At 37.1% G+C, this 24725-nt stretch overlaps 1 protein-coding gene across 1 annotated transcript in view; it reads left to right on the forward strand.

The window, feature by feature from the left end:
* The window catches only part of AK5 (adenylate kinase 5), a 142329-nt gene that overhangs the window by 77215 nt on the left and 40389 nt on the right, over window positions 1-24725 (forward strand). The window contains exons 7-8 of the mRNA XM_026679324.2: window positions 5469-5559; window positions 21544-21620. Coding sequence (XP_026535109.1) covers window positions 5469-5559; window positions 21544-21620 — 168 coding nt within the window. The remainder of the gene's footprint in view (window positions 1-5468; window positions 5560-21543; window positions 21621-24725) is intronic.

A 24725-nucleotide genomic window follows, 5' to 3' on the forward strand; every position in this document is an offset into this window, starting at 1 on the left:
AGTAAAAAATTGGAACAGAGCAGATACAGCATTGAATGACAGTAATGCGTGGGGAGGAACTGCCTGTGGCTACTGGTGCTGTTGTGGGTCTGCAACAAAATTGAGGTAATGGTACAAGGTAATTAGTGATATTGTCACATATTAGGTGGGCTAATCTTAACAGTACAGATAGTCCTCAACTTAACAACAATTCATTTAGTGACCAAAGTTACAAAGGCACTGAAAAATTGACTTATGACCGTTTTTCACACTTATGACCGTTGCAGCATCCCCATGGACACATGATCAAAATCCAGACGCTTGGCAACTGACTCATACTTAGGACAGTTGCAGTGTGTCCTTCTTACAAGCAGTTCAGTGGGGAAACCTCATTCACTTAACAATCGTGTTAGTAATTTAACAGCTGTAGTGATTCATTTAAGAAATGGGGCAAGAAAGGTCGTAAAATGGGGCGAAACTCACTTTAAAATGTTTCTCTTAGCAACATAAATTTTGGGCTCAATTATGGCCATAAGTCGAGGACTACCTGTAGATATTCCTGTCCCAAATCTCTGTCATATGCCTGTTAATTTTACTATGGTTCCTGGTTAAGATAGAGAAAGAGAGCAATTTCTGTATTAAATGATCAACAGTAGTGGAAACAGGATGTACACCAGGCATATTTTTTTTACCCTAAAAAAAGCTACTTTGCAGTTAGGAATTCTTAGATGTGAAAAGTGTGTGTGTGTGTGTGTGTGTGTGTGTGCATGCGCTCTTGTGCACAGAATAAGTTAGAAGAACTCAGCAGATCTGAAATTACATTAAAAAGCAATTAAAATGCAATCGTAAGCTGCTTCTGTCTCAGTTTGTACATCCTACTAATTAGTCATCCCCTCATCATAATGCATACCTTCTCCTTAGTCACATTTTTACCTCACAGCGAACAAACTTCCAATTAAACACAGAATTTTTTTCTCAGAAAGGTTTTTTTTAAAAAGTATGTATAAGTAGGCTTTATTCAGCGGCTAGTTTTAAAAAGGAGCAATTGCATTTTTGTTGTTTTAATGAATATTAATAGGTATAATCAGCTGAAGCAGCATTGTCAAGTTCCGTGCCTGACTTCCTATATTAGCCCAGACCAGATTTCTGCTGACTTATACTTCCCTAAAACCAAAATCCCACATTCAGTACAACTTAATTCTAAATATTTATATATTAATGTTATCTTATCTAATGCATAGTTATATTTTTTAAATCTTTCTCATTTTTTTGCAGAACATTAGCCATGGTGGATTTCTTCCTTTATTAAGCAGTTCTTGTGTTTTTAGTCTACATTTGTCTCCAGATGTATCCTCTCAGCATATTTAATCAGATCTTTCTTACTCTAATCATCTTTGAAATAGAAAATATTGGCTAGGATGATATTAGTAGTGAAAAGATTGAATTTATCCATCCTGAAGTTTATTCATTCCTAACTCACTTACTTGCTTGATAGTAAAATAGACTCAGATTTATGTACTGACATTTTAATGACTTATGTTGTCATTAAAATGTAAACATGAAAAGTGTAAAAATAGAATGTATTTTATACTCCTTTTCAACATTGCCTCCATTGAACTTAATATTCATTTTTTTTGGTAATATACCCATTTGTTTACAAGTGGGTAAATATAAGTCCTTGGCATTACATTAACTAATATTAAAATAATATTTTTCAGTAAACTGAGATATTCATTTTAGCAACTGGTATGTGTTTCCCTGTCTTTCATGCTTTCAAATGCAAGGATCACATCTTGTTCAGCATACTACCTTCAAATTTTACCTGTCTACTTGGTAGAGGATTATTTTTCTAGGACCTTTTATTTGGTTAGATACCCAGAATTAAAATATGTTATCATTATGGTGAGTAGGTAAGTAATGAGCGATGAATATGTTTGAGTGCTGTGAACAGAAGTATTTCTATATTTGCATCAAGTGCACTTCTTATAAGAAAAGCAAATGTACTTTCTCACCATCAGAATATAACTGCATTTTACGTGTAGTGTCATCTGTGCAGTTTGGAGTAGTAGGTAAAGGCACCAATTTCCTACCACTACCTGCCTTAGCCACAAAGGTAGATGAGTGAATCTTCCCTATAATCAATACAAATCGAGCAAAAACAACCCTACAATCAGTTCAGTATGCTGTGATGACTCTTATCCTACTGATTTGAACCAAGAATATAAAGGCAATTTTATAATCTGATGTGATGTTCCCCAGTTTATTAAATATCTAGAAAATACTTTTTGTCTAATTAATGTACAGAACTTTTGACATGAGATGTGATGATGACTTCAGCTAAGCAGGATAATGAAGGAGTGATAAAAGCAAAGAAACGTGTCTTATCACTTTGAATCAGATCTAATCTACAATTTTCAAAAGAATTTTTCACTTCATTAAAATGTCATCACATCTTTGAGAGGACTAGTTTTTATAATATTTCGCAGACATTAATTATAGGAACTACGAACTGTGAAATAGAGGTTTTCTTGTACTGGGTTCATTTTGTTTCTAAGTTTTATAGTTTCCTGCATTACATTTGATTTTTCTTTAGAAATATAAGAGCTACTAGTTCTATTTCTAGTTCTATTTAGTAATTAAATGTGGACTCCTATCATTTTGCATATTTAAATACTCTTTGGGCACCTCGTATGAATTTTAAACAAAATACAAAATATAAAATGTAACTTTTGAAGTTGATGCAATTAAAATTAAAATAATTATTAAAGTCAATCAAAACTTTGGAAGAGATTATGTATGTGACGTTGCCTTTCTCCTGAATACTGAGAGTAAATAGTCAAGAATACCTCCCTGAAGAGACCATGGCATAATAAAAGACTAATACAGGTGAACGTTTTCTCCTGCTTACCTTTGGCAGTGAAAACATCTTGCAAAATGGCTGCTGCATTTTACATGGCATACACTTTTGAAACAGTTTTTATAGCAATTGAAAATTTCATAGCAACAGTCAAATCAAGCTGTTAGTAAATCTTGAGTAAATGTAACCTAGGATTTGGCTCAGGAAAGTTTTCAGGAGTCCACTAATGATAATACTCAAAAACCTACATCAGGGGTGTCAAACTCACATTGGTACAGCGTTGTCACATTACGTATTGCGATTTCATGGGTGTGGCCAGCGCAGACGCAGGGTTGCGAGTTTGAGAGCTCTGACCTACATTATGCAAAGGACCAAAGCCTCCAAAGACCTACCCTCATTAAACAACCAAGGAAGACATCATACTTAATGATAACGGAAGCTGCTAAGAGGAGGACCAGGTAGTTGTATCCCCCTATTTAATTTCTAATGCAGGTCACTCACAAAGGTGACCATTGAGGTTTCTGTATCATATTATGAAACATTGATTGGAATTGATCTAAATAATCAGTTTATTTAAAAAATGCGATTGGAACCTAAGAACCACCACTTTCCTGATAAATATAGCTATGAATGAACTATTTGAAAGTGGTCTACAATTCCAGAAATCTTCTGAGTCAAGGAAGATCTGCTTTAGTAAAATTCTTACAATTTCTTCCTCTCCTGATCAAGGGAGGCTTATCTTCCTTAAACACAGAGCCAGTCAGCTTGGCCAATTTAAAGCAGTCAGGCACAAACAGCTGGTGGTCATGCTTTCACCAGTTACCTGCTCCACATCCTTGAGATTAGAAATTGAATAACATCCACATGAACAGGACAAGTAGTTTATCCCTGTACGATGCCATCCCTTGACTGAAATAGTATCCATCATCAGATGAATCTGATCAATTTTGCAAAGAGCAATGTGAGCCTCCAACTGAACTGCTCCAACTGTTGAAGGAGATGCAACACAGTACAAAAACAGCATTGCTGGGGGAAGAAACCCATTTTGCTTCAAAGATGGACGCTGTTCTAATTCTTCCTGAAAATACTAACACTTCTGGGCTAAGGCTCTCCCTATGCAGTTCATTTCTCTCAGCCCCGCTAGTAAGCCAAGCTAATTTAACACTGCGGGAGGGAACAAAACACTTTGAGTCATCTCTGTGTTGCAGTTTATTATTTATTTATTTATATTTTTTTATTTATTTGATTTGTCAATCGCTTGCAAGATAATAGGTATAAATATAAACATAAGTAAGAATACAAGAAATAGGTATGAATAAATGGGGGCAATAGGACAGGGATAGACAGGCACGATGGTGCACTTATGCATGCCCCTTAAGTTTGTCCAAGACTTCATCATTCTATTCTTCCTTTTCAGCCCTGAGGTGCAGGAAAGGTTGTCTTTTAATGTAGGTACTTAGAATAAGTATTTTGTTGTTATTTTAGGGACCTCACTGACCAATCCATCTACACTGCTGCAACTAGTGTCTGGTTGGTATTGAGAGTCTCTAAACTGTTAGTTCTTGCTGTGGTTTTCTCACAAACTGTTCATTTCAGCTGATAGATCTTTTTTTATATATAAGAGTCCTACCAAATAACAAAATTAGATGAGCAGCCTGTAGAATTACTGTGTATCCTTGTAAAATGTGAAAAATAAAATTCAAAGCATTCAACCTCAATTTGCAGTAAAGAGCATCTTACAATACTTGTTTTCTCTCTTCAGTGCTGAAATTGATATAAAATAACTAGATCTTATACAAAAAGAACATTTCCATAAGTATGATTAACAAAAGAACCTGTGCAAAAGGCACCAGGTTTTTAGATGCTATAATATTGTTACTGGCTCACCAGGACTTTTTAATTTCCTCCTCCCCTTTTCTGTCTCCAATACTTCCTTCCTTATTTAAGGAATTACAGGTAGGAACTACAGGTGGCCCTCGACTTATGATCAAAATTGAGTGCAAAATTTATGTTGCTACGTGAAAAATTTGTTAAGTGAGTTTTGCCCCATTTTCTGTCTTGCCTCATTTGTTAAGTGAATTTCTTTTCATTTGTTAAGCAAATTTGTTAAGTATTTGTTAAATGAGTAACACAGTTGTTAATTGAATTTCTCATTGACTTTGCTTGTCGGAAGGTTATAAAAGGTGATCGCATGATTCCAGGACACTGCAACCATCATAAATATGAACCAGTTGTCAAACATCTGAATGTAAATCACGTGACCATGGGGATGCTACAATGGTCATAAGTGTGAAAAATGGTCATAAATCACTTTTTTCACTCAATGAACTGTTGTAAATCAAGGACAATCTGTATCTGTCTTCTTCCAGCGCTCTGAAGCACCTTTGACACTTACATTCTGAAATGCTGCACCCCTTATAAATGTTGTCAATATTATTAGCTTTTCAGAAACCATTGTTGCTATATCGGATATTTTTAACAGCATTCTTTAGCCCACTGTCATCCCAAATTGTTCTCTGCAGCACAAACATTCTACAACATAAAATGAGAACCCCTGGCTCCATCCATTGGGCTTGTTTTGCCTACTTTGTCTTCTTCCAGGTGTCTGATTATCTTCTTTTTTTGTTCTTAGTTGGATGCTGACAAAGATGAGGAAGAAGTGTTCCGTAACATAAGCTTGGCTGTTGACAATAAGCTGTTTCCCACTCAAGAACCAGGGCCAAGTGAGTATTAAATCTTAAATATGATAGTGAAAATATACATGTAGTCCTTGTTTAGTGACTGCCTTGTCTAGCAACTATTCACAGTTATGATGGTGATGAAAAAGTAACTACAACCAATGCTTGCATTTACAACCTTTGCAGATCTGTAAACAAAGGAAAGCTGAAGTAAGATCATAAGCAACCACTTTGCTTAACCACTGAGTTGCCAGCCCCAGTTGTGGCTGCTAAACGAGGACTGTCTGTAATATAGGCTTGGAGCATGTATTGTTTTGTACTTATTTCATATACAGAACATCTATATGTGGTGTTTCAGGATATTTCACATGGTTTAAAATGTTTAAATGAGAGTTAATGAACTGTATGAAGAGAGCAATTTATAAAGTATGTAGTGATAATGTGTAATAATGTTTATTTATTTACTGAGAAAATTTATATCACCATCCAACTCACCGATGGTGATTTCATCTAGCTTAAAGAAATACGCCCCCCAATACAAAATCCAATAAACCCACACACCAGAGGTGGTATTCAGCAGATTCTGATCAGTTCTGGAGAACTAGTAGCAGAAATTTTGAGTACTTCGGAGAACCGGCAAATACCACCTCTGACTGGAGATTTTTACAGTATCCTTCCCCTGCCACGCCCACCAAGCCACGCCCACAGAATTGGTAGTAAAAAAATTTGAATCCCACCACTGCCACACACCGTTAGTGACAGTGATCAAACAAACAACTTGATGGGATCAGTGTCACCCTGGGGTTTGCCAGGCTCTCTGGCAAAACCATTTCTTCAGGGCCTTTTAAAAGAGTATCAGAATGGGAGCCAGTCGTATCTTCATGAGGATGATGTTCCACAGGAGGAGCCATCATGGAGAAGACTCTTCTAGTTGGTCCCACTAGATGGATCTTCTTAAGAGAAGAGACATACCTTGTCTCCTTGCTCTGATGGGTCTGATAGATGTAACTAGGAAAAGATGAACCAAAGCTATGTTATGCAATAGTATTATGCAATAATTCCACATATCAGTGATCATCGCAGATACGATCCATAAGGGTGGTGATAATAGTGTAAATTGTTTCTCTGTTGAGGATGTGCAGGTAACCCTTGTTCTGTCATCATGGGGCATCCCTTCAAACTTCTTTTCTCCCTTTCGAGTAACAAATTTAATGTGTAGAATGTGGTATACATTTTCATCCATTTACTAATATTGCCTGAGTATAAATAAATAACCACAGAGAAATGCTTATTTGGGTTTAAAAAAATATTTCTGATTGCTACCTTTTTAAATGTTGTATTCTGCACCGGAATTATTTTAAGGTGTGTGTGTGTCTGTGTCTGTGTCTGTGTCTGTGTGTATAAAAAAAATAAGCAATGCATTGGTATATTAGGGTGAGTAAAATTTAACAACTATTTGAAAAGATGCGGAGACCAAGTTCTTCTGCTTCTAAGTAAGCTTGGAATCTTTCAGCCCCTAGTTATTCCATGAATATCTTTTGAGGGTCCCTCCATCTCTTTCCATCTAAACAGGCTGAGAGAGAAGAGGCATTAATGTTGTCTCCAAGGGACAGAAGTGACATATGGTCCCTGAAAAACCACACTTGCCCAATTCTCAGTGTTCATTTAAAAAAACAAAAAACATGACATGAGTCTCTATGAACCAAAGAGTATAATCATTTTGTCAGTCTGCTCATTTTGTAAGAATGTTTTGTTCTATTTTGTTCCTGCTTTTCAATGTTTTTAGCCAATGAATGAGCAGTTGTAGCGATGACTGACAAATTGGAGAAGAAAGGCCTTTTAGTAAGTCTTTGCTAATGGGAAGTATGATTGCTCTTGCCTTAAAAAAAAGTACAAAAACTCAGAATTTAAATATATCTCTGATTGGGCAGCCAGATGTCCATCCCAAAGCAAAAGAAATGAGCAATTACAGGAACCTGAAATATTCAAGTCTCTAATTCAAGACTTTTTTTAAAAAAAGAAGAAGAATGATTATAAGTAGTTACTCTGTCAGTACATGCCAATAAAATCCATTATGGTTGCAAATATTAGAATATGTTCTGCAAGAATATAACCACTTTAGCAACACCATTAATCCCGGGTGAATCTTTGTTTACATTAATTTAAAGCTGGGATTTATTGGGAAGATTTCCAGTGTTTAAATGAATACTCAAACGTGTGCCAACATTAAGCAATTCTCTTGCTTGCCTTATTTCCCATTCTTGATGTCATTACATAAATTAAGCCATCGTTATTGACTTATGTCATTTGCATGAGGGTGCTATTAATTGTGCAATGACTCAATTTGCTGCAAACGATGTAATTTGCATCATTTTTGAAATTACAACATTGCATATATTAAATAACTGTAAATGACATAATTTGTGATTTGGCCAACATTCAGGAACAACAAACATTCTTCCCTTAAATTGAGATTTTACTGTGTGTTTTCTAGAGATGAGAGGTTGAAAGCAAAATTAAATGATCTTATGCAATGTTTTGTTCCATTTCATTCCAGCTTCCTGGAAAAAGTAAAGTACATTATTTAGATTAATATCCTGTCTTTCTTTCCATAATAATTGTGGTTAAGCATTTCTTAAATCTCCTTTTGGCTGCCCAAGAATATTTTTTTATAATCTCATTGATAAGGTTTTTTTTATCCAATTCCTTGATTGATAGCAATTAGCACTTTGGAACTACAGAAATTCCCTTAGGTTTCAATCTTTTAGATCCCAGATTTATCCTCTGAAAAAGAAGAAACATGCACCATATATTACTTTTTCAAAGTTAGAGCTACTTCTCTTGATAGACTTGCCAGGCTATCCAATCATCTCCCTCTAGATATTTGGTTTTCCTTATAACAATAATAATAGCACTTACAATAATAATAGCACTTAGACTTATATATCGCTTCATAGTATTTTACAGCCCACTCTAAGTGGTTTACAGAGTCAGCATATTGCCCCCAATAATCTGAGTCCTCATGTTATCGATCTCAGAAGGATGGAAGGCTGAGTCAGCCTTGAGCTGGTTGGAATAGAACTGCTGGCAGTCAGCAGAATTAGCCGGCAATACTGCATTCTAACCTCTGTGTCACCATGGCTGTTATGAAGGTAGTCCTTGAATTATGATCTCAACTGAGTCCAGAATTATGGTTGTAAATCATGGCAGTCATTAAATGAGGCACCCATATAATCCCCTTGCTTAACAACCACAATCCCTGCTCTCTCTATTGTGATCGTTAAGTGACTGCATGGGTGATTAAATGGAGCATACATATAGCCTGCCCTGGGCCTCACAGGGCTTTTGCCTCTGCTTCCCACCCCGCTTGGTCACATGCCCTTGCCCCTCCCTATTACACCTCGGTCCCCTTACCTTTTCTGAAGATTACTTCAGAAAAGCAGCCCATTTGGGATCACATGTGCAACCAGATGTGGAAGGTGCAGGGAACAAGCACATAATGGTGCAATAAAAAGTAAAATCATGCAAAAGTTGTATTAAAAATGCCAAGTAAGTCCATTTCTTCCCATTTCCCATTGCAAAAGACAATGTACCCAGACTCCATTGCTACCTCAGCAGAATACACAACAGGTGAGAGGAGGAGCCCTTGTTCACTAAAAGAGCTTTTGCTTTGTCTATGAAAGAAGTAGTCCTTAACTTCTTCAGAGAGAGTTAGGAGTGCCTCAAACTGAGCTGATGTTATTCAGCACATTGAGTTAGATGGACAAGGATCTGTTTCAGCATAAAGACAGTGTCCTCTGTTCCCATTCTACAGCATAGGACCCTTTTCTGGATACCTTAAATCAGTGGTCCCCAACCTTTTTTGTACCAGGGACCAGTTTCAAGCAGAAACACTTTTTCAAGGACCGGCGGGGGGGGGATTCTATTTTCCATTCCCAAAACTTTATGTTTACCCTACAACTAGCATTAAAGACACCTGACTGCAGTCTCTCTAGTTCTAGGTCTTGCCCAGCTGTGTAGCTACAAAATTTCATGCAGATGTTTCTCTTATCTCTGTTTGGTGAAAACAGGAATTGAATGAGGAGCATTTAGTCAGTGTGTTTTCCCTAGGAAGCTCCTGTAGTCCTTGTTTAGGGATCATTCAGAGCTACGATGGACCTCTAACATCCAGCCCAGGAAGAAACTGCTTCAAAGAAGCCGGGGGTGGCTTTTCCTGTCGCCGCAGCTCCTCCGAAGTGCCCGTTCACCCCCACCCCACCCCGCCCGCCCGCGCAGTTCAATCCAGTGCTCCATTCTGCCTGCCTGCCTGCCTGCCTGCGTTTCTGGTTGTTTCGGAGCAGCTTCGGCTGATAAAAAGAGGCGAATAGTTATTATTCTCAGCCGAAGCTGCTCCGAAACAAACGAAGGCAGGCAGGCAGGCAGAACGGAGCACTGGATTGAACCTGGATTGATTGACGGCGGGGTGGGGGTGAACGGGCGCTTCGGGGAGCTGCGCCGACAGGAAAAGCCACCCTGCCGGCTCCTTTGAAGCAGTTTCTTCCTGGGCTAGTGGAGGAGCGAGAGAGCGACTGAGAGAGGAACGAGGCGGGAGGAAACCGAAGCCTCTGAGCCAGAGAGCAGGACAGGCTTTGGTTGCTTCCTCCCTCCCCTTCTTTCATTTGTGTCCTTGATCCCTGATCCCAGCAGCATTCACCGAAGGCGAAGAAAGCCGCCATTTTTTTAAAAAAAAAATTATTTGTGGCCCGGTACAGAGTGCTCCACGGACCGGGACCGGTCCGCGGCCCAGTGGTTGGGGACCCCTGCCTTAAATGACATCATAAAGTTTGTGGAAAAGATGGTGTTGCCGAAAAACAAAATAACACATAGTTGAGAAAAATGCACATGAGATTTACAGAAGCAAACGTTGCATGCACAAATTACAATCCCATACTCTACTGTGCTCTCGCAAGTCCACCTGTAAAAGTCTCCAAAATTCCTGCGCACTGTCCATGAGTAGGAATAATGTCAGTATTTTAACCAAACATTCTCAATTATCAGCTAAAGAGTGACGATAGTGTTTTTGTAGTCTTTTCAATCAGAACCAAACTCCTATTTTCAGACAAATATAATATTCACACATACGTCTATCTATACTTGTAAGTCTTTCATCCTGTATTCTCACAGGACAAAGAAATGCTGGATTCAATGGGATTTATTTCTAACAGACGAGCATAAGACTGGATTATTAAAGTCTCTTCAACTTACATTCCAGTAATGGTTTAAAAAAGAAGCAAGAACAGAGGCAATTTTCAGCCTTTGTGGACAGCTATATAGTTGTATGCATGGTTGCTTCCTACTTGTTGCTAAGAGCAACAACTTGCCTTTAAATTCTGTACTTCAGAGTCTTGAGGCTTTTTTTATAGAAGAAATAATGGAAAGCAAAAGCAATATTCAAGGCTGCCTTTAACCAATTGTTTACTTTAAAAAGAAATGGTTTACTCTCCTTTTAAGTGACTCTTCTCAGCATGCTGTGCTTACAAATAACACAAAACTTTTCAAACTGTTTCTGTGGGTCTTAATTCATAAAATTGATATATGAAGAAACAGCCTTTTCTCAGAGATTACTTCACAATGAAAAATAAGGGATAATTGAAGCCTTTCTTTAAATATCATCACCAGACCCAAAGTACACCAGCCTTCACAAACCTCTAGTCTGCTTTTAGGTTTATAGTAGCAAAACCTTTAGCAACTATAGCAAAAGCAACAGGATGATACCAAGGGAATATTGCTGGACATGAAAAAGATTTAGAAATAAAAATATTAGAAATTCAGAATGTATTGATCCTGTCATTCATAGAAGCATTGGCATTGTGGTGACGGGAGGAATCTCTAGAGAACTAGAAAAAAAGATTCTGTGAAATCTCCACTCAACTATGCTTCTCATTTCCATCTCTGTCTTTGAAGAGAAGTAGAAACAGAAATGGTAGCAATGGCATCATCACCCAGACAATGTGACCAGTGTGAATCTTAGCCGTCATTTTTGAAACACAGCTTCAAATGGACACTAGTTGAAGTTGATGTGTATTGGTCCTCTAGTATTCTGAAGACAGGCAGCCTAAGAAAAATGATATCTTTAAATCCTGGATATTGCCTTCTGATCAAGTTATCTAAAGTTCCCAGGATAATGCAATAGCATCTTAAAGGACTGGATCTATGTTAGAAGAATGAAAGCAAGAGAGTTGGGCTGAATGAGTAAAATCCAGGCTACCTTTAACACATGTAATTAAGGACAGAAGCCTTCCGTAAAAGGACAATTCAGTACTACGCAAAGCTTAGCCAGGAGGTTTCTCTGCCATGATTTGTGATATCTCACTAAGCAGTTCATGAATACTCAATTGTTACTTTGGCAATCATTGGTTTTGCTGTCATCTCCACTCCTTTTGAGAATTAGACTAAATTAAGTAGCCCCAACCCTTTTTAGCCAGTGCATACTTTTGTACCCTGATCTGCTCAGGTTGGAATCTTTCAATTTTTAATTTTAGATAGAATACCAGTCAGCAAAAATATAGTCATAATTCATTTCCTTAGTTATAAACTTCTGTCACTGATTAGATCCTAGTTGGTTTATACCAAATTAAACTACACAAAATAGCACATGACCCAATAAAACTCCCACATCCAATTCAGAGATGTGACATTTCATCAGTTCAATGCACCAATCTTACTATCTTATTTTTTTTCCACTTGTCTTTGACACAATCACTTCTCTTTGTCATTATCAGATTCAAAGAAAATTCTTATTGGAATTATTTAATACATTTATTTTTGGGGTCAAGCAAAAGTTGATATTTCTGAACAAGTTTTGTAGCAAGGGCAAGATACAGCAAGATTAATTGTAAGGAGGTGTATAATGTTTGGCTGTGGTGCAGAGTTTTTCTTACCCCCCCAGTCCATCTGGTGGGACATTACATGCAAGAAGCTTTTAACTTTTACATGGGCACACAAATGACACTGGTCAACTCTAATTTCTAGAAAGTAGCTGCCAGAGGATTATATCTAGTCACATTCACCATATTATCAGAAGAAAATGTATGAGATTTTTTTCAGCTACAAACTCTATAATATTTTTAAAATTAAATAAAAAATTAGAACAGGGAAACCAGACAGTTAGTAAAAAAGATACCGTATTTGCCGGCGTATAAGACGACTTTTTTGCCCTGAAAAACATGCCTCCAAGTGGGGGTCGTCTTATACGCCGGGAGGACTCCGACTCCCACTTCGAGCTTGAGTTGCAGCCGGGAGGGAGGCTGGGGGAGCGGTGTGTGTGTGTGTGTGTGTGTGTGTGTGTGTGTGTGTGTGTGTGTGTGGCGGGTGTCACTCGCCACGCGCTGCAACCTTTCCCCCTCTTCCTTCCTTAGCGGTGTGGGGAGGAGAGGATTCGAAGATCCTCACGTGCGGCGTACTTTTCTTTTTCTTTTTGCACGCAGGTTTTGCATGCGGGCGGCTGTAGGTTAAGGATGGGGAGCCCCGGGTGGGTTATCAGGTTTTATGGTGCTTCCAACATGTGCGAACGGTGGGAGAGCGGAGAAGAGAGCGAGCGAGCGCCCGCTGTGTGAAATCCTGCCGTCAAAGCAACACTGGGGGAGGCAGGGTATAAATTTACCAGGTTAATGTAGCAATGGTGATTAATGCCCAGAACATTGTTTGCGGGTATTGGGGTGTGTGTGTGTGTGTGGTGGTGGTGAGGAGAGGTTGTCCTTTGAATGCGGAAAAGTAGGTGTGACCTTGTGTAGGAAAATAAAGAGATCCTTTTAGCGTGTTTGGCTTCTTTGCCTCCCTCGTTCGTTTTGACGTGGAGATAATGGCCTTCGGGCGGGAGGGAAGAAAACGGTAGCTGGATCATTTCAAATTTCACTTACTCTCCTGCCTCACTTCAATATGTCTGAGCGACTCCAGATACTGGAAGACTTTTGAATGAAAGTGTTACCTCCATTTTTTTTTTAAAGAGGGCCACTTGGGGAAAAAAAAAGATTCTAAGGAATTCCTTGTTTCTTGATTAAAGAGAAGGCATTGAATATACTGTTCCTTGGCAGCCTTTTCAGTGTCCGGGTTTTGGTGTGTGTGTGTGTGAGAGAGAGAGAGAGAGAGAGAGAGATCAGCTGTATTGAGAAGAGAACGTTTCCTGTGTTCTCATTTTATTTACAACATATTTTACGCTTAATGGTAAGCAATGAAAAATATTTTTAAAACTCATTTCTAAACTCCATAGCTATTTGCATATTCTTGGTTCAAAATTGGATTAGCTCATTTCAAAATTGTCCAAAGCAGAAAAGTGCGTCAAAAAAAAAAAAAAGTGCAAAAGTGGAAGGTGTGTGGAAGAGGGGGTAGTCTTATACGGCGAGTATATAACAAACTCCATATTTTGAGTGGAAATGTTGGGGGTCGTCTTATACGCCCAGTCGTCTTATACGCCGGCAAATACGGTACCTATGAACACATTTCTGCCCAGATGTTCCACTGAGCCTCACGGGACTAAACTCATAAAGAATAGCAGTCTGCAAAGCTATGGATATGCCTGTTAAAGGCTGGTAAAACCTTAAACATAGGAATATTAACTTGAGAAAGAATGTATGTAGACCTGATCCTCAACAAAGTTTTGTGTTGCTTGGGATTTCAAAGAGCAAACTTAATGACAGAGATAGGGAGACTTCAGTTAATAGACCAGATGTAACCCACAAGTTATAAACTTCTGATCAAGAAAGGCTGAATGGAACCTCTACCTCTTTCTCTGACATGGTCTCAAGGAGTCCTTTTTTTCTGAAATTTTCTGAAATTCTGAAACAAATATCTATTTGAGAGTATATTATCCTACTGTCTCTGTGTATGGTTCTCGAGCTGCACAGTGGCAGAGAAAAAGGCAATTCAGAGGGTGATCAAGACGGCCCAAAACATCATTGGCTGCTCACTCCCCTCTTTGGAAGAACTGTATAGGAATAGATGTAAGAGGAAGATACTTAACATATTGAATGACTCCTCTCATCCGGGACATCAGCTCTTTGAACTATTACCATCGAGAAGGAGATTTAGGGTATTAAGAACAAGGACGACCAGATTTAAGAACAGTTTTTATCCAAGTGCAGTTTTGAGTCTGAATGCAGGGTCATAAGATTTTTGTGGAGTCTAATGGCTGAGAGTAGTGGGGTATTTACATTTTTAAATTGTATAGAGATTATTGTATGGTTGGTTGTGTTTAGTTTAATTTTTTTTTCTTTTTTAGTGGTGTTTGTCCAGTTTTACTTGTGGAAGAGCACCTCATTTCGTTGCACTCGCTTGCGAGTGTAATGACAAATAAATTCTTATGTCTTATGTCTTTATATTGGCCTATTCTTGGATTGCAAACATTCTGCAGTACAGAGAACCAACTCCAAGCATGCTGCAACCACAAGAATGACACATAGCAGTAGGTTAGAAGAAGGTCTCTGCTGGTGATGGTTTCTCAAATAGGAGAACAACAGAAGGATGGAAATAAATGATTCAAATTATTCACCATAACATTAGAGGGGTTCTTTTTCAAGTGGTTTGTTTCCATGCCTGCTCTTTTTTTTTTAAGGAATTAACAATTTCAGTAAATGCAACTGCTTGAAAAGAAAGTAATCAGTCTGAAAAAGATGCCCAACATGGAAAGCAATGCTCACCATTGAAAATGGCTGAGATTTCTTCTCTTAGCCCTTGAGTTATGAATGCATCAGCTGTACAGACTATTTTTGTAGAGTAAAATTCTCAGAGAGACCTTTGTGTCTTTAGCAACACAATCAGTACCCTACTGAAGTCAATGGAGAGGGTAAAACAACAAAATGTTCCAATGCTGTGTTTTCTAATCTTTCACTTGAACATTTTGGAGATCAATCATCAGGGATTGGAAATTATGGCTGCATGAAGCCTGAGATGACTTCAGAAGGACCCAATTATTTTAACTTTTATAGAAAATTAAATGGCCAGCTTTTTGAGATGTCCAGATTGTGGCAATAGCCACCCAAAGTCACTCCACAGTGAGAAGGGCCGCATACAAATTGAACAAACGAGAAAATCTGAGTCAAAAGTAGGAGGACTTGAAAAATGATTTCTCTCTTTTTAATAAAAGTAGAGTCATGTAAGAGTCTGGTTATGAAATGAATATTGCAATCCTATGTATATTTATGAAAAAGCCACTCTGCCAAATGAACACACTCTTAGTTTAGTATAGATGAGAAACGTAACTTTATTTCAAATATAATATGAAGGAGAAACCTAGTCCTAAAAGAGAATATTTGCCAATACACAATAAAAATGTGGCTGGGGAGAGGGGTCACACGCAACATACACACTAAAGTTATAGCTTTTCCTGATTATTCAAATTCAGATATTTGTCTGGTAGCTTTCAACAATATAACCACTGGTTAAGTAGAGTGCCAGATGCTGAAGTATGCCGAAAGCATTTGGCTATGTAGAATTAGAAGGCACAAAGTCATGACTTGGAATTCAGTTTTAAATTCCAGTACTTGAAATTAAATAACACTTTTTTCTCTAGTGGAACAATTAAGACATAGGCTAGGCTAGGGAATAATCTAGTATAGTGATGGCAAACCTTTTTGTTGTGATGTGCCGAAAGCGTGTGCGCAATAGCGCACGTGTGCATGCTGACACCCACAATGCATGTGCCCCACCCCCTTGCCCATGTGCACGCAACACCACCCCCACCCCCTTACCTGCACTGCACACATGTGCACCTCCCAACTGATTTTCAGCCTGTTTGAGGCTGTTTTCGCTCTCCCAGAGGCTTGAGGTAAGCCTCTGCAGCCTCGGGAGGCCGAAAAATGGGCCCGTTTTCAGCATCCTGAGGCTCCAGAGGCTTCCCTTGAGCCTCCTGGAGGGCGAAAATGACCTCCCCCTGGCTCCAGAGGCCCTCCGAAGGGTGAAAATGGGCACTTCCGGTATTTCCAGAAGGCCCATTTTTTGGCCTTCTGAGGCTACAGAGGCTTCCCTTGAGCCTCCAGGTGGGCAAAAACGGCCTCAAACGGGCCAAAAATCAGCTAGGAGGCGCACACATGCACAGTGCAGGTAAGTTTGGCTGGAGCTTGCATGCCTGCACAAATGGCTCTGTGTGCCACCTGTGGCCATCACGGATCTAGTAGATGTTTTTATGGGTTAAATCTTTTTAATCTTCTTTTCCAACACTAACTGTGCAAGGCATAATGTTATAGAAACATTAGGTATCTTTTAGAAAAAGCTCCTTTGACTTCAAGATCACAATAAATCCTAACCATTCTTCCTTTCTTTCTTCCTTTGGTAGATTATTAGAGTTTTGTCAAAACAAATCTAGGAGTAAACAGGGTTCAGAATTAATTTATTAATTTAAGCTGTTTTATTGGAAGCTCTTTGTTTTCTAATAGCAAGAACTTCTAGTCATATATTGGAATTTCTGTAGGGTCTTTTGTCAGTATTACAAATGTTCCAGCATAGTTTGTAATATCCTTTAATACAGAAATGGATAATTTTTGGTCCAGGAGCTTCATCGGGCACGCTAAGCTGACCTATCTCATCTGCTGAGCATCAAATGAAGCCTTTACTCAGTATTATCTCTCCATTTCTGCCCCTGGTCCCTCTTCTTCCAGGGAGCTGGAAGTTGGCCAAAGGTCCTCTCATTGACCTTCTGTAGCAACACTAAGTAGATCAGTTCTTCTCTTTTTCTTCCTTTAGAAGAGAAAAGCAGGACATGGGTGATGCTGGTAGAAGCTGGTCCTGTTTGCATGTCTGCCAGAGTCCCCAACAAAATCTCTCAGTGCTTCAAACTTCTCTTCTAATATACTAATTGCGAAATAACAATGGGAGTTGAAGTCCACAAGTCTTAAAGTTGCCAAGTTTGGAGACTTCAGATCTAGAGTATTTCATTCATGATTGGAGAAAACATGCATCAGATGGACCTCTCAGTGCAAGCATTCAGTGTTTGTTTTTTTTCTATACATGACAATACAAGCAACCCCAAAGCTGCTTTGGGTGGAATGAGCAGCACATACATTGAATGAATGAATGAATGAATGAATGAATGATCAGAATATTATATGTATTGAACAATTTCTATTAATATTACCCCATTCTCAGGGTAAGTGGGGAACAGAATTCAATCTGTAAATCAAATTCATTTCCCTATCTCAGCTTTAATATCAATTAAGTTAAAAAAAATCTAAGCCTATAGAAAAGAGCTGTGTTGCAATGTAATTAAATTCCTCATCATGTAACTATGATATCCAACAAATCAGATTTCTAGGACTCAGTGGCAGCAATTTGTTCCTTCTGTATGAATTATAATAGTCATATATTTATTTTTATCCCCACACACTATTTCTCTGTATTCAAAGATGAGACACTGAAATGTTCAGGCCCTTGGCAAAAAGTAAGAAAAAACTTAAACAAAAACATGAATTCAAATTCAATGTGCAAAAATGGAGAATTTTTTTCTGGTACTTCTGAAAAAATTACTCCAATTCTTTAACATAAAACATAGACTCCTGCAGCTCACAGCTGTTGCAATTTCTCTTCTTAAATCTGAAGACCTCAAGGCAGTATAATAACAATGGAAAGAACCATCCCATTTTATTATCACCATGGTAAAACAGTGAACATTTGAAAACTAAAAATTACAATAAGTCTGTTATACAATATTTTGGTATGATTGCTGTTTCGATTCTTTCCAATATCATATTAGTGAGAGTTTTTTTGCATTACTTGATTCTTGTTTTTTACACATGAAAGAAAAGTTGATATATAAAAAAAAGGCACTCGGGACTTCCGGTTTGTCGGCTTTGCTAGCAGCAGGGATTCGCGATACTGCGCGATCCCTGCGGCGCTAGCGCGTTTGGTGCCTCCGATCCGGATGGGTTTGGAGGCTAAGGCTGCCCTGCAGGGGTGGCTGAAGATAGGGGGATCCGGAGAGGGGTTTGGGGTGTTGCAGACTCCCTCCCGGCCAGCAAAACCCCTTTTCTCAAGACGGTGCAGCGGCGGTCTGTAATGGCCGCCACAAAGAAGCCGGCAGCTGGGTAAGAATGTGCAGGAGGAAGAGGAGAAAGTTTTTGAAGTGAAAGTTTTTCTTGGCTGACCCAGGACTTTAAGACACATTTAACATCCTGAAAACTATGGCTTTTTGAATGATACTTTCCAGAAGAGAATTATAAGCGGCAATTTTGAGGTGCTGAAAGGAAAGTTTACTCTCCTTCCCTATGGAATCAACAAATGGATATTGAGAAACCTGTCTTTTATAGAAGGTAAAAACTTGCTTTTGTGATAAGTGGGAAGGAGAGGACAAATATATATATATATATATATATATATATATATATATATATATATATATATATATATATATATATATATATATATATTTGTTTTCTTAAGTTTTCAGGGTACTTACATGTATGGTGTTCGGCTTGGTTCGGGTATTTTCCCACGTCATTGTAGTTGTTCTTTTAAAGTTGTAGCAACGTTTCATATATATATTATATATGTATATATAAATATATATATATATATATATATATATATATATATATATATATATATATATATATATATATATATATATATATATATATATATAAAGATTTTGTTGGAGGAGATGCCTTAAGGATTTGAAGACTGAAATTTATTGCAATAAGGCTTTAAAATACAGATTGGGTTTTTCTTTTTCTTTTTAATTGATATTACCCCGGGAAGAGAAAGTGAGAACTTTGTTTTGGCTTGGACTGATTGATGACTTTGGGACTTTGGGACTGTTCTAACTCTTGAAACATCTTGGTTGTTTTAAGAAGAAAGAGGAAAAAAAGAAAAGAAAAGATTTATAATGGCTTTATCTGTTGATGAATTGAGAAAAGAATATGAAAAAATAAAAAAGAAGGCAAGGACGCTGTGAAAGAAGCTTTTCTCTTTTTAGAAATGGCGCTTGCTATCTATCAACAAACACAACAACAGATGAAGAGGAGAAGAAGAAGAAGAAGAAGAAGAAGAAGAAGAAGAAGAAGAAGAAGAAGAAGAAGAAGAAGAAGAAGAAGAAGAAGAAGATGATGCCATCTTTAATGAATCTCAAAATTTAATTAAGAAAGAAAGGAGAAAGAGAGGAAGGAAAATGAAGAACTTAAGACTTAAAAAAACACCCAAGAAAGAGAAAAATAAGATGCAAAATCAATATAATGTTAGAAAACAAAAGAAAAAAGGAATACAACAGAGAAGGGAAGCTACCATGGCAGAGGCTAGGAGAGGGGGGGGTAAGAGGGCTTGGTGGGAGAAGAAAGGAAGGGAGAAGGCAGAAAAAAGCCACAAAGCTTTGAAACAAGATGGGAAAAGAGGAATTTTTTTTAGGGACAAAGGGTAATGTATAATTTCTTTAAAAAAGATTCTGCAAGGTACATAAGATGGTACTGTAGCATTTGTATTAGAAATAGAAAATTAGAATGTTATAAGAATTAATAAGAGATTAAAATATTGAAATGTTTAGTAATGATTGATTTTAAAACCTAATAAAATATTAAAGGGAATGTTTAGAATATTGAGTTTAATTAAAGAGTTTAATTGACTATGGTGTTGATGCTATTATAAACTTATTATTGTAGCATTTGTTTTTGGAAAAGATAATTGGAATGTTATCAGATTCAATATTTAGATTTATTATTTAACTATGTATTTAATCATTTTGGATTTATTATTTTTCTTTTTAAAAGTTAGTAGATAGAATGTACCAAGCAGAATCAGATTGGGTATTAGGTGTTATTTTAAATGTTAATTTAGGGTGATGATAGAAAGGCATCATACTCCGATTAGTGATTTCAGGAGAAATTCTTTTTCTTTTTTACTATAGGGAATGAGACAAATGGATAATAAAGAATGGACAAAAGATACAAATATAATGACTTAAATTAAAATGAATTAAATAAGATAGAATCAAGAAGAGTGAAATGTGTGGAGAAATTAATATAGAAGATATAGAATGGTAAATAAAATAGGTAATGGCATGTAAGATGAGCATGAACTTAATTGAAGTCCATATAGAGAAAGGTATCTGGGGCCAAGTTACTTTCCTAAAAGATGTTTTATATTTTTGTGTTTTGTGTGTTTATGTATGTGGGAGAATTAATAAAACCTTGCAGGAATGTAGGATGAGAATAATGGTAATCAAGTCAGAGAGAAATAGATGATAATTATAAACTGGATAAATATAGAGAAAAATAATAATAATAATGAAATTGAATAAGAGTAAAGAGAAATACCTTGAAATTTGATAAGAGATATTTGTATGTTCATATGGAAATGGTCTAAAATAGAATTATGTTGTATTAAATAATGTTTTATTTGACTTGTAAAATTTATAATGGAAAAAGGTTTATGTATTTAATGGTTAATGATGGTTTGTTTGTCTTTAAAATTAATAAAATTTGTTTAAAAAAAAAAGGCACTCACATTTTGCTCAGTGAGATTTACTTACTATAAGCATGTTTAATATTCCAGTATTAAGAGCACAATTCTGATTATGTTTGATGGAGGGATTATGTGCCATCAAGTCAGTATTAATTCTTAGTGACCACATAAATGGGTTTTCTTCATCATGATCTGGCCCTTAATGGGTCCTTCAAGTCTTCCTGTTGTATACTCATTGTCACTTACAGTAACTGATTCCATTGCCTTGTTGCTGGTCATTCCCTTCTCGTTCCCTTCGTCCTTTTCAGCCTTAATGCCTTCTCTATACAGCTAGATCTTGAACCACGTAGGTCTTTATTCAAAGTTAATTCTATGAGTTCAATGAGAATTACTTTTAGATGTTTTTATTTTAGATTTTAGTAACGGTTTACATAATTATGTCAGGAAATTGCCATGAGGAATCAAAACAAAACCATTGCTTACTTTAAAAGGGAATCTTCTCTTGTTTGGGAGTAAAAATATCAACTTAGACCTTTCCCATTAATTATGAGATTGTATCATCATGAAACCTGTCTATTCTACTTGAGAAATCCCCTTTCTTATTTTTAGGTCCATGTGAAGTTGACCTTAGTCTCATCGTGGACCCAGGAGAGATTCCTGATCATGAATTTAACTTTGAAGATCAGGTAATGGTGAAAAAAAATCCTTGTATTTGCATTTATAAATGCCTTGGTTACTGCATAAGTGAGGGAATTGATTAGCGGGGTAGAGTTTATTATGAGAGTTTCTGTTCCTTTCTGAATGCCATAATAAGACAGCTTTTCTGCAATCCAATATAACAAATGCATGTTCAAAGGATGTCTGTCACATTTTAAAATCCTCCTTGTTATCCCATCTCTTTTCTTATTCTGAGCATGCTTTTCAGTGCTTCCTTTTTGTGTTTTTTATGCTCTTTTCTGTTGCAGGCTTCTGTACATTCTAGAAAGAAATTCATACATGTTTCAGTACCCAGAAGAAGAAGAAAAATCAATCTGATTGCGAATTTTCAAAATAAAAGTTCACACTTAATGCAGTCAAAAAATGATCAGTAAAGCCTTGCATATGATCTCCTTAAGATTTGAAGGTGATTTCCTACCCAAGTACATACCGGATCTATTCTTACTTAGCCCTTTGAAGATCAAACACACAGCTAGAAGACAATCTGAAAGGACAGCTACGAAGATAGTTTGAAATCAATCTTATTTCACCAAGTCAACACAAATGTACTTTTGTTCCATTCTCATCTTTGTCAAATGGGTTTGAATGAATGTAAAACCCTGTAATTTTTGTTTTATTTAGTTGAAAGAAAATGTAGAACACACTGCACGCTGTAGATTTCTCATTAGTATAGAAAAATAAGAGCAAATCCCACCTCTTCCTAGCACTGATGGTATTTGGTAATGAAACGTCTGCAAGAAAACAAACCACTAAGCTCAGAGAGCACCAACAGATTCCTCTTTAAAACTTCGTTCAGTGATGAGGAGGAATATTAGCTGATTCTACCTGAATATAGCAAAAAAAGCTGAAGAGTAACTATGACTCTCCAAAGTATTAATCAGTGAGCAGAAAGATTAAATAAAATATTGTAGCCTTATCTAGGAAAAAAGATACTAGGCTGAAAGCAGTCGGAAGCTTAATTCAAGGGACAAGAAAGAGTTTATGTGAAGCTGAAACATGCAACTAAAGCTTAGACTATAATTTTGTCCCCAAACATTGCACCAATAAGAGAGTGAGAATGTAAGGTTATTATAGCTGTCTCCTAGCTCAGTGTTTCCCAGTCTTGGGAAATTTAAGATATATGGACTTCAATTCCCAGAATTCCCCAGCCATCCATGCTGACTGAGGAATTCTGGCAGTCAAAGTCCACTTATTTTCATGCCCTAGCTTCACCAAAAAAGGAACTAGATTAATGGGACTTTTTAATAATTAAGGACTAATTAATTTTGTTGTTATTCTGGAACTTTGTGATAATTGGACCTATTAGGGCAAAACACATTTAACAAAACTCATTTAACAAAACTCTCTTACTGTAGCAACATAAATTTTGGGCTCAATTGCAGTCGTAGGTCGAGGATTTCCTGGAAATATATTGGGGCACATCTTTTGAAACGGGGGTATGTTTCAGTCTTACTATCTGATAACAAGGGTGAGCAACCTAGTTCAAGAAGATCTGTTGTGTTAAATAAGTAGGGTGACAGGAAAGGTTTGGTCATTTCTTGCAACTTCATAATTGGGAAAAAAACAGACTGTATAAGAAGAGGCAGAAAAAGAATGCAGCTTTTATCCTATTTTTGTTCCAGCTTTACTCAGTCACTTGTTGCTACTCCATTTACCTTGTCTCCTTCAGTTGTTTAACCCAGGGTCCCCAACCGCGGTCCGCGGACGGTACCGGTTCGCGCAACAAGTCTTACCGGGCCGCTGGTTGCTGGGCGCTGCCATCTTTTTTGGTAAAAAGTGCTTCCGGTGAGCTTTTCCGGGTGAAAGCTCACCGAAGCACTTTTTCATCAAAAAGATGGCGGCGCATAGCTTCAGGTGAGCTTTTTCGGGTAAGAAAGCCATTTTCCGAAAAAGTTGTTTAACCTATGGGAATGCCTATAGGGAATGCAGCCCTCAACTGAAAAAAACTTGCTAATTTTAAGGAATTCAGAGCACATGGAATGTCTGATAGGACACAGGGTGCATGTTGCTTTCTATTTAATGTGTTTTAGGTTTACTGTATGCAGTGGCATCATTTTACTGTAAGTAAAAATGACAATTTTTAGAGTCAAGGACTGCAAACATATTAACACTCATTGTACTATAAAGAAAAAAATATCTCTTACCTCTTACACGAAAGAGATTCACTGCAAATATATAATGTTATCTCTTGGCAATGTTTTTTAGACATAGTGAAGATTAACTTTCACCCAAAGAAGGTAATCTCCCCATCCAAAACATACATTTTGTGATCTGTTAAAACAGCTTTAAAATAAAAGCAAGCTATTGTAATAGTCCGCCTTAGGATGCAGCTCAGAATTATAAATTACACCGCATTAACTAGGAGCTCTTTTGTTTTGTTTTAAAAATGGCTACCCAGAAGCTGAGCAGTCGATGACCTAAATGAGAATGTGGGACTCTGAAATGTTAAACTTCTTTTCTGGTAATCTAACTAAATCTTTCTTCTTTCTCAATTCATCCTCCATTCAAAAAAGTATGGATTCCTATTTCTGCATAGATTAAAAGACGTCTTCAAATGGAAGAGTTTATTTTCATCATTAAAATAAAACCAGGGTTAAGAATATTTCCTTTTTTGTCCTAGCTGAGTTCTTCTACAGCTTCAGGATAAGGATGGGCATTTTGTCATAAGTAGCTTCTAGATATTACAGAAATTGTTTGTTTTTGGATTTAAAAAAAAACAACCAGACAAATCCCTCTTCATTCAGCAAAGACCTTACAATAGTATGCTCCGCTCTTCTTATGAGCTTAAATTTCACATTTTGAGAAAGACATCATGAGAGACACAGAGAGTTTACCTATTGATCTTTTATAGGAGCAAAAATGGTGTATTGCTGTCAGCATGGCAACATGGTGGTGGATATAGTTTTCAGTGTTTTTGATGGTGGTATTTTTGTTCTTAGTATAGTAAATTGTTGAGTTTTGATCCGTTTTTGTCAGTTACAAGTCATTTACTATATTAGATGAACCAGAAAATACTCAGCCTTGATATTGGACTGTCATCTTTTTACACAGCTGCAACTTATAAAGTGGAAAAG

Source organism: Notechis scutatus, chromosome 3 (genome assembly GCF_049901735.1).
Source record: "Notechis scutatus isolate UNSWTSFEM ecotype Mainland chromosome 3, rNotScu1.2, whole genome shotgun sequence".
NCBI classification, from domain to species: domain Eukaryota; kingdom Metazoa; phylum Chordata; class Lepidosauria; order Squamata; family Elapidae; genus Notechis; species Notechis scutatus.